Source organism: Silurus meridionalis, chromosome 1, assembly GCF_014805685.1.
Source record: "Silurus meridionalis isolate SWU-2019-XX chromosome 1, ASM1480568v1, whole genome shotgun sequence".
NCBI lineage: Eukaryota > Metazoa > Chordata > Actinopteri > Siluriformes > Siluridae > Silurus > Silurus meridionalis.
The window spans coordinates 20,015,978-20,026,855 of NC_060884.1; the positions used below are offsets into that span (position 1 = coordinate 20,015,978).

General features: G+C 36.7%; 3 protein-coding genes across 19 annotated transcripts in view; 1 reads left to right on the forward strand and 2 right to left on the reverse strand.

Annotated features, from left to right (window-relative positions):
- The first annotated feature begins 381 nt into the window (after positions 1–381).
- Positions 382–3,293, forward strand: LOC124386765 (heat shock protein beta-7-like). The gene is made up of 3 exons (XM_046850727.1): positions 382–474; positions 1,637–1,753; positions 1,906–3,293. Exons 1-3 carry the CDS (start codon positions 454–456, stop codon positions 2,047–2,049), a joined length of 282 nt encoding a protein of 93 aa, XP_046706683.1. The 5' UTR covers positions 382–453; the 3' UTR covers positions 2,050–3,293.
- Positions 2,730–6,861, reverse strand: cplane2 (ciliogenesis and planar polarity effector 2). Of its 3 annotated transcripts, none has more exons than XM_046850701.1 (5): positions 6,577–6,861; positions 4,884–5,036; positions 4,429–4,553; positions 4,171–4,307; positions 2,730–3,526 (listed from the first exon to the last, which is right to left on the reverse strand). In XM_046850701.1, the coding sequence occupies exons 1-5, from the start codon at positions 6,728–6,730 to the stop codon at positions 3,298–3,300; spliced, it is 798 nt and encodes a 265-aa protein (XP_046706657.1). In that variant the 5' UTR covers positions 6,731–6,861; the 3' UTR covers positions 2,730–3,297. The 3 variants fall into 3 exon arrangements, with proteins under 3 accessions (XP_046706657.1, XP_046706664.1, XP_046706672.1); XM_046850708.1 differs by having other exon boundaries at positions 6,622–6,832; XM_046850716.1 differs by lacking the exon at positions 6,577–6,861 and adding an exon at positions 6,400–6,556.
- A 1,488-nt stretch (positions 6,862–8,349) lies between these two features.
- cadpsb (Ca2+-dependent activator protein for secretion b) overlaps positions 8,350–10,878 on the reverse strand; it is an 85,490-nt gene continuing 82,961 nt past the window's right edge. For all 15 annotated transcript variants that reach the window (XM_046842502.1, XM_046842581.1, XM_046842652.1 and 12 more), the window contains one exon: positions 8,350–9,167. In XM_046842502.1, coding sequence (XP_046698458.1) covers positions 8,991–9,167 — 177 coding nt within the window. In that variant the 3' untranslated portion in view covers positions 8,350–8,990. The remainder of the gene's footprint in view (positions 9,168–10,878) is intronic.

The window sequence follows — 10,878 nt, forward strand, 5'->3', positions numbered from 1 at the left end:
CAAATAACACTTGTGACAACAGTATTCATGTTACATCATATTCATTCTCTAGCTATTGCACAATTGTGTATTCATGCCATGATGCTACATTAAACAAATTCAAGAATTAGGCATATATCTTTAATTCAGTAATTTCAACAATGCTTTCCTCATGAATGGAGCCATGTGTAATGAACCATCTGTCACTCCAAAACCAATAACACAAACACAAGGGACATACATAGATGGAGCAGCTGCATATTAGTAGTTACCTAAATTAATTTTTCTCTCCTACATGATAAATACTACGCGTAGACTTCATGTGAAGCTCGGCCTTATAAACCCATCACCAAATCTCAAGCTCACTCACTCAGTGAAACAAAGTGGAAAACCTCAGTAAGACAGAATGTAAGGCAGTTGCTCTATTTATTGTATTCAGTATAAGGCACAACCTCTAGAAATTAAACGATCATCATGTCACGAAAAGAATCAGAGGTAAGTTCAGCTGATTTTTCTACACTATGCCTGATTACATATTTTATTGACTAGAGAATGCATTTTAGTTTAGCCTTTACAGTAAAGATTAAATAATGTACATATTACAGTAATAATTCAAAGATACTAGTCTTTTGTCATTTATCCAGTATTTCTAAATCCTCTCAGGATATTTGAAACCTCAGAGGCACATAGATGGTCAGTAATGAGTCCAGCCTTGAGTCATGTTATTAATGTGTTTTATATCACAGTGCTGCCAAAATCCCTATTCGGATTAATCAAAAGTTTAATATTGATTATTTATAGCAGAAGCTTTGACAATAGAATAAGATATACTTTTATTTTATTTGTTTCATTCCACAGTGGGGAAATTTCTCTGTTACAGCAGCAAAGAAAAAGAAATGTGCAAATATTTAAAAGAAAATAGACATAATACAGTATACAGTATATACACAACACAATGTATAAATACAAAAAGAAGAAAAAAAGAGACCATGAGTAAGTAGTTACGCTATCAGACTCATAGGTAATATTGCACGGTTTTAAATTATTGTTATTGCACGTGTTTTTAAAAAAACTTTGTTATTGTTATTATTGCACAGTAATAACAGTTATATTTTGGTGACTGGTTCACTGGAAGCAGCTCTGATTGTAGATTGTAAATTTGTTATGGTTTTTGTAGTTACAATTCAGAGGGACTTGTCAATAGTCCCTGTTAAAATGACTTTGTTGACAACTGAGGTTTTTTGCTCGCTTCTAGAAGTTGGTGAGGACCACACAATTTTTATTTGTCCCGTAGAAAAATAGAAGGTTGCACTTTCTTTTTCACACAGTAATTACAGTAACAAATCTGTCCCATGTTTCACAGCATTAATATAACTATTGCACTGTAATGGCAGGGGTGTTTAATTTTAATCAGTAATTTTTTTTTTTTTTACAAATAATTTGATAGTTGGTATACTAATTTGGCTGATTGCTGTGGTATAAGAGAATATGAAACGAAAAAAAAAAATCAACCTTATCAATCATCATACCATCACAATGCTGTTTATTTAAGCCTATTACAGAACACCATATTATAAACATGCTAGTCTGTTGACTAATGAAATAATCATTAATTTGCCCTTGAATAACCAGTGTATGTTTCTATCTTTATTTAAAGGTGAAAGTTCATGCTGTAGGAGACATGTACACATTTACAGTGGATTTAAGTGCCTTCTCACCTGAGCAAGTGATCGTTACCTCCTCAAATAACTTCATCCACGTTTCTGCTGAGAAGGTAAATTAATATATCTGTAGCACTGCATCAGCACTTATATTTGAACTGCTGATAGAACTGTGTGCATTTGAAAGTTAGTGTTTTAGAAACCTGGTATGTTATCATTCATTGTGTTGTGTTCTTTTTCTAAATCTCTTGTTGGTGGGGACTAGTTGGAATCAGATGGGACAATTGTGGACACATTTTCACACAAATGCCAGTTTCCAGCAGATGTAGACCCCATGTCAGTGACCTCATCCCTGGGATACAGTGGTGCACTGACGATTAGGGCATGGAAACAAAAGGCTGAAGGTTAGATAACAAATAAGTGTGGACATGCAACATTAGTCTTAACAGCATCTGCAGATTTTATTGTGTATTTCTTTTTTTTGCTAAATTCTCTGTTTGAGTGGTCAAAACATTTTTCAAATGTACTCAAGCTGAATTATATATTTTTTACCAGTAGCTGATTTACATAATCCAGATGAATTAACTAAATTAACTATGCATTATTATATCTTGGGTTTTGACTGTGCTAATGAAAGGTTGCATATTGTATTTATTGCATGTTTATTTATAACAGTTACATATGCCTGTAATATGGAAGCTATAAATGGGTGAGGTTTACATACATCCTTTAAATATTTCAAATGGTAAGTGAAATACTGTCAAACACTGATTATCTATTAACACTGATTAGATTAGATTCAACTTTATTGTCATTATTGGCAATGAAATGCAGTGACTATTGTTATCATTTATTTTGGGGCAAAAAAGACAGATGTCACCATTAGCTGAGGCAGCTTTTTAATCAATTGTTTTGATTGTGCTGACTTTTATGATTAACCATAATTGGAACTGCTATTCACCAGTTCACCACATTTGACTGATCTGAATTCCTAATCAGGAAAGGTCTCAAAAAGCCAGAGTTCAGCACATGACATCAAATCAACACGGCTGTTTACAGCAGCAATAGTAAACAAACTTGTAACACTTGTAAAGGGGTTATACTGTATACACTTTTATTTACATTAGAACAAGCAACAGACAACTACATTAGTTTGTTAAATCTGTAACACTGACTATACAAATCACTGTTTTAAAGATGTAAAATATCACTCATATCACTGATGTTAGCTGGTTAAATTGTTTCCTGCTTGGAGGTCGAAAATGACAATTCTGTCTTCCAACATTCTCTGTTGTTCCAGCTGTGATTAATCGTAAAATAATTGTAATTAATGATGATGGAGCAGTGCTTCAGGTTTATCTTCCAGGCCTTACAATGCATTCCTTATTATCTGTGACGCTTTAAATATTCTGCCTATGTCCATGTGGATTTCATCCAAAAACACCAGAAGGAGACTGTCAAGTGTAAATTGACTCTAGGTGTGAATGTGTGTACTGTACATGGTGCCCTGTGATTAACTGGTGTCCACATCCAGAGTATATTCCCAACTTATGGCCAGGGTTTAGATAGGCTCCAACCCCGAGTTGAGCTCCTACAAGTGTATAATGGATTTTGTGTCTAACATTGAGGCAATCAGTGTGCTGTGAAAAATTAGGGCTTATACAATTATTTCTGGGCCAATCTGTCCAGGGTAAGATGGTACTAAAGTGGAAGCCTGCATACAGTCTTGGTGCCACAGGTTTTCTGCCAAGGCATTCAAAAGGGGTGCAATTTCACCAAAGCCTCCACTCACGTCACCTCCAACCCGAAACACTGGTACACCCCACACTTCCTGAAAGCGTGTGATGTCACGCTCTGTCACATCTGTGTGCATAAACAAGTCAAATCTATCCAATTAAGGTTTATACATGTAACCAGAAGGCACATCTGAACATGCAGAAGTAAAAACGAGTATTACACATTCATCAGCACTATTTAGCACAAAAGTGTGTTTCATTAACGCTAAACTAATGGATCTTACTGAAAGCTCATTTTCTAAGTACATGCTTTCTTTGGAAAAAAAGTAATTAAAAAAACAGGCAAAGCTCAAAATGGCAAATGTTAAATTAAATGTCTTAGCAAAAGAATTTGCAAAATTAAACAGATTCACTCCTGAGAACTCATGTCCCACCATTTGCTTATTTACTTGCTGTAGTAACTGTTCGGTGTAAATGTACTTCTATAGTCTTCTTGTACCCATAGCTAAAATCATTAAAATGATTCAAATGTTTGATATAGAATTAACACACAAAAATGTCTGGATTCACAACATTTTCCAAAAATATCTTCTGAGATGTTTTTATTACTTTATCTGCTACACCTAATGCCTTTCCAATGCCTATCTTAAATGAAAGCAGGATTGACAGAGCAAACTTTAAAGTATGTATTTAACTATTGCTTATTTCCTGACTAATGCTTTGTTATTTAGACAATAAAAAGCTTCATATTTTGCATCAGCTTTGTGTTTACATCTGCTTTGATTAAAGGATACTTGGTCCCAACCACCAGTCGGACAAGTCTGTCTGATGGCTCCATGATCTGAGAAATTTGATTGGCAAGGTCCTCAAAAGACCCACGGTCAGTGAATGAAAACAGGAAGAGAATGGCATCCACATGTTCCTTACAGGACTGTCGGGAGAAAAAAAAATCAGTGACTAAAAGTTAGGTCATTAGTGTTAACACAGTTAATAACAGATAACAGGGATAAAAAAGCTTACTACAGCCATCATGTAATAAAAGATACTGTCACCGGAAGCATGTGGTCAAATCTGCGCATGGCATTCTCGCCACAGTCCCAGAGCTGGAAGTGGAAGAAAAGAGTGCGACCACTCTCCCGCAGCTTTACAGGCCAAAACACAACAGACGTCTCCATGCCTAAAGAGGTTACAATTTATAGGTTTTATGATCCATTACACTGGTCCAATAATCACAAGTAAAAGATTTCAGAAATAGTGTAGAAGAGTTGAAGAAGAAGAAGAAGAAGAAATATCTTTATTACCAAGTATGCTTACACCCACAAGGAATTTGACTTGGCGTCAGGAGCTTCCAATGCAGGAGAAGTACAGACATAAAACAGCTTCAAATACAATTACAGCTTCAAATACTTTATCTGGATAAAGTTTCTCAAATGGTGCTCTGCCATGATTCAAGCATATTGACATAGTGAGCTTTAAAGCTATACAATTTGGCACTCAAGGCATGTACCTGTGGTTTCATAGTGTACATTGGGCATGTCTAGACCACCAAGGCGAGCAGCTAGAGTTGTTTTCCCCACTCCGCTTTTACCCGACAGGAACACTTTATAGCGAACTACATCTGCTTTCAAATGTGGAGGCATCACTGGAGCTTCCAACAGACCTGAAATTAAATATGAATTGATGTTTAGATGGAATATGATGCAGCATGCTGGTGTATTGTGTAATGTTGCAGTTGCACAGCTCTAGATTTCCTGGGTTAAGCTGTGTTGCTGGTGCACGTTCTTCCCATGAGTTACCGAAGATAAACAATGAAGGACTGAATAAATAATTCTGAAAAACTTTGCACTGGTTTTATTTGTAGCAATAAGTCACCACATACAAGAAAACCATTGGTTCACTAATATGCTGAAGATTCACAGTGATCCTGGCAAGGACAAGAAAGGTGAATAAATGAAGACTAGAGGGTTAAAGGATTGAATCCCATAAGACAGAAACATCCCAAAACAGAATGACTGAATCTAAACAGAAACACAGTCTGTAACCTGGACCTGTAAGCCAAATACATGACCCACGATGACTAATCAAACCTTTGTAAAAAAACAAACAAACAAACAAAAAACAGTGGTGGTGATATGCTGTAAAGAACAAAAGGGGAAAATGTATCCTTGGAGAATCTGAAGCGGGGATTATGTGATTATTCATACAGACAGACTATATAGGTTTATAGACACCTTACCATCACGCCCTAATGTTAATTGAAAGCACACAATTACATGGAATGTCTGTGGGTGTTTTGAACCATGTTGAAGATCACCATTCACTGGAACTAATTAGCAAAGATTTTTTTCCCCAGCATGAAAGCTTCTCTGTGCACAAAGTGAGCTCTATGAAGATATGGAGGTGTTGCTCAACCTTTGGCATGAATTGAAAATCCAAAGACACATCAGGCTTTGTCTGCCAGACTGATGCTCTTGTGGATGAATAAGCTTAAATTCTGATTAAGGAACCCTAACGAAGCTTATTGTAACAGGAAAGATGATTTTTACTGTGATTACATATGTGTAGGGTCAGCCTTGATCCAGCACGCTAGGAGTGTTAAGGGCTCAGGGGTCCAAGAGTGCAAAGCTTGTCTGTAATAGGGCTTGAACCCCCAACCTACCAATCAGAAACCCAGAGCCTTAACCACTACGCTACCTCACCTGATAGAGAGACATCTACAAACGTTTGGCGATATATTACAGTTTAGACTTACAGGGCGACTACGGAAGTTCTAAGAGGCCACGCGTTATACGTTTTTTTTCGTGATCTCGACATAAAAGTTGACGTCATTTTCTCCACGTGCCCACACCAGCGCTGCAAACAAATGGTCATGATTATTATCCATGATGCTGCATCTAGAACGTTTCCTTGTGATCAGTACTTCATTTGACTGTGTATTCAGCATAAGAGCATGTTTAAGGCAGCATCATGGATAATAACCATAACCGTTTGGTGCACGAAGAATACACAGAAAAGTTACGTACTGATCACGAGCATAGAAGAAAGAATAATATAATTCATGGCATCTTAGGACTTTCGTAGGCCGACCGCATTATGTATAGAATCAACAAAATGTAATGTTTTACATCTAGAAGAATTCAAACTGAAAAACTAGAACAGGCCTGTAGCATGGGCGCTTGATAATCACGTGACAAACGTACAGGCGTCTTCGTGGTCTCCATGGAAACAACGCGACGGTAACGTACCGAATTTTCGCCGCTGTTTCTTGTGCAGGATGCGTCTGAAAAATTCCCGACTATCGGGGCTTCGGTGCCAGTCTGATACCATTATCGACCCTGCAGCCACACACTCCATTTCAGTGCTCGAGACTGAACAGCTGATAAAACAGTCTGAATCAGACGCCAGAGGAAGACCCTTTCAAAAGAAAGCACGCCGACTTTATACATATCAAAATAAAAGTTAACGCTGCGTTCAAATATGGCGATTACAACGCACTATTTCTCCAGTGAAACAAACAAGATATGTAAAATGTGAACATTACTATTGCAGCATACTTTTATACAGCAAGAACATGCAATAATTCAATAACTCAAGTGTCCTGCATGAAGATGTTCCTCCCTGTCAGGTTGGATGCATTTCTCTGTAAAATAGCAGACCAAAGGTGTCTAAAAAATTCAGAATCCATCTCACTGCTACCATCAGGCTATGATTTACATCATAAATAAAAATGAGTGAGCTTGTTCCAAGCCAAATCGGTGACAAAATCTACATCTGCTGCGCTGTGCTGATGAGCAAATCATGATACTTTGGATCATGAGCACATCCTTTCTTACTCCATACACTGGATTTTCCGCACTGGTAGAGGTCAATCTAGTTTTTAAAACCACTGTATCTTTTCTGTCTTTCTTTATAAATTCTAATCATGCTTCTTGATCTTTAGTGATGAGTGGTTTGCGTCCTGATGAATGGAATCAGTAATTCTGTAAGGTCTTCTTCAAATTGTCGATTGTGATACCTTCGGCTCTTCCCTATAGAGGTTGTTGGTGACGTCACACTTCAGTCTCATGTTCCAATATCCACCTAAAAAATAGGTGAGTTCAAACTAATGGTGCCATGTTCCCAAAGAAACGGACGCTGGAGATTTGCCGAAGTTTTTCATATATACATCTTTTAATTTGAGTGTATAGCTAAAAAAAAAAAAGCTCTTGATGTCCTAATACTTTTAGAGGGGACTGTATATACACAGTGCATAAACTAAACTCATAAAAGTGCAAACACACCTTATTTGTTCAATCCATACAAAAGAAATGAATGATTTTTATTTGTAATTATTAAAAACTTATATGCCTTGATGTTGGAGATTATGTATGTTATCATTGAGCTGAACGGATTGGCAACAAAATGTAAGTGTTTAAAATCAGGCAAAAAAAAAGGCACTGGGCATATTTGTACAGTTATATTTATTGAGAGGCCACAGCTCTTGCATATAACAACTGTTGGCTTTGATAAGGCAAACGCAAGAATGAATCCACCAGCTAACTGACACAGAAAAGAAAAACATAGAGCTTTTGGAGAAGGTGGAACGCACAGGCATGCAGTGATGGCTCAGAGTGCAATGTACAGCTGTGTATATACAAAACAATATTGAATCCCCCCCGCCCCAGAATGGCACATATCTCTGCTCTGTATTTAATAACCCAAACGATTGCTTTGAATAGAACATAAAAACCAAAAATGCAAGAATCGCTTTATTTTGTAAAAACTGAGAACCGAACAAAAATATATTATTTGGTAGTCATTTCCGACAGCTAAATAAAAGATGCCTTCAATGAGATATCAAAAATGGAGCTAGGAGAATATTGCCTTTCTAGAATACCAATTCATATTAGTTTTAAGATGAAATTGAGACATTATCCATGTTTGGTGAAATGCAACATACTTTTCTTATAAGAATCACAGAGCCTCAGCACAAGTAAAGGAAAAAAAAATCGTCACATTTTTCTTTTAATGAGAATGTGCAGACACAGAGGACATTTACAATTAACGACTTCGAACTTAAGTACAGAGGTTCATTTTCAGTTTTGAAGCAATTGGCATCCACTTTAAAAACAGACAAGACAAAGAAAAGGATCCATACACTCATTTTTTTTACGACAATGTACCATTAATGTATGTAAGAGTACGTCAAAGAAGCGCCATATATGTTATCGCATTGGACAGGGACACACCTAATAATCTCACTCGACATTGTCAAACAAATGGTACTCCATATTGCTTAGGAACACATAGAAATAAATTCTGAAATAAATTAGTCCAAAAAAATCTTTGTTTTTTTCCCTTTATTATATATCATAACACAGCTAAAATTCTCAGTCATGTTCTTTGTTCCTTTTTTTCAACATTTCTTTTTACTCATTATAATTACTAGCTTTTTATCAACTTTAGCTCTGTTTTGTGGGCATATCGAGCAGATGATGGGAGGTCCTAGGGTGACTAACTGGAATAATCTGAGTGGGTACATGCATCTTCTGTTACCAGGCTATGGGGGAAAGGGTAGGGAGGTGTAAGGTGTCAGAAAGGCTCGGGTTTATAGCACACCACATGGCTTGGTGCTCTAATCATCCTCCTCATCTTCTTCATCGCTGTCCTTCATGGAAATGCCCTGCATGCCTCCCTCTCGGACTGAGGCAGTGGCCTCTTCAAGAGTGAGCCGGTTCCGTACCGTATCGTACATCTTGCTGTTCAGGGTTGAGTCGAGTACGCCTTGCAGCCTAAAATCTCGATATTTTTTCTAAAAGCACAGAAAAGTCAACTTCTACTGAAAATGCTGAACAAGACAGTTGTACAGAATTATATATAAATATATGTTTACCGTGCCCCTATAAAATATATAGCAATGTTTGAGTGATATATACTGTATATCCTCTGATGTATATTGTATGACACACACACACACACACACACACACACACAAACACACACATGTGTGTGTGTGTGTGTGTCATACAATAAACATCAGAGGATATACAGTATATATCACTCAAACATTGCTATATGTGCCCCTATAAAATATATAGCAATGTTTGAGTGATATATACTGTATATCCTCTGATGTTTATTGTATGACACACACACACACACACACACACACACATATATATATAAAGTATCTTAGAGTAGTCCATGTGCAGTTTGTATAGTAGTACAGATTTACTGTCCTCTACAAAAACTAAACATACTGCACTGACAAGCAGTCCTTCTGTTTCTGCAACCTCTAAAGCAATGCTCTGTTTTTTAAAATCGGTTTCTGCACCTGAAGCACAGCACAAGGACTCAACTTCTTTGATCGACCTTTGTGAGGCCTGTTTTGAGGGAACCCATCTTAGAAAACCTCTGCATGGTTACTGTACTGTAAGTCAGTTTCAGGGTGGTACTGATCTTCTTGTAGCCTCGGCAATCTATGTGAAGCGCAACAATTTTAATTCTCAAATCCTCAGAGAGTTCTTTGCCATGAGGTGCAATGTTGAACATTCAGTGGTCAGTATGAGAGAAATGTACTCAAAGCACCACATTTTAACTGCTCTAATACAAGATACACAAATTTGTATAGTCCTGTCAAGCAAACATGAACATGATGAAAAGAACAAGTAGCTTTGCATGGTTACCTGACGTTCAGCTAATATCAATTAGGATGTGCTCAATTTTGGCTGTATATTGAGTTATTTTCAGAGGACAGTAAATCTGTACTGCTATACAAGCTGCACATTGACTACTCTAAAATTTCTCCAAGTTTAATTTCTATAGTATTGTCCCTTTAGAAGATCTACTAAAATGGTTGCTGAAATGTGAGGAGTGTACTCACTCTTTTGAGATAATACATATATTTTATTTATGTGTTTAATGAAAGCTCAACATATCACCTAACAGCTTCGCAAAGGCAACCAGGTTTAACCAAAATTTCCTGATTCTATGCAGAATTACTTACTTACTTACTTACTTAATTATTTAATTAATTTAAATATCCATTACCCAGCTTCCAACAGCCATTTATCTCGATTGTATTATGTGTCCATATTATGATGGATGAGGAAGGTATTTAACAGATATTTGGTTACATATTTATGCCCCTAGTATTTATGGAAAATAAAATATTTATGAAAATAGTCAGAGGCAGCAATGCAGCTTCTGGTGCCTGTGAGCAATCTGAAAATTTTATACATATTAGGGGTGTAAGGGTACATGCATTCGTACTGAAATTTTCCAGTACAAGGCTTTCGGTTCGGTACACACATGCAATGAAATAATTTTTACGTGTGTAACATAGATCCGAGTTCCTGGACCGCAAGTTTGTGTAATCTCTGCCTCGCACTTTGAGTGCAAAAAAAAAATAAAGATTATTATTAATCTTGAAAACATACACAATGCCAGGGATATAAAAAGAAAAAGAAAAAGAAACGAGAGTTAGAGCAGTGTCACTGTGGCTACTCACTCCGTACCGGAAA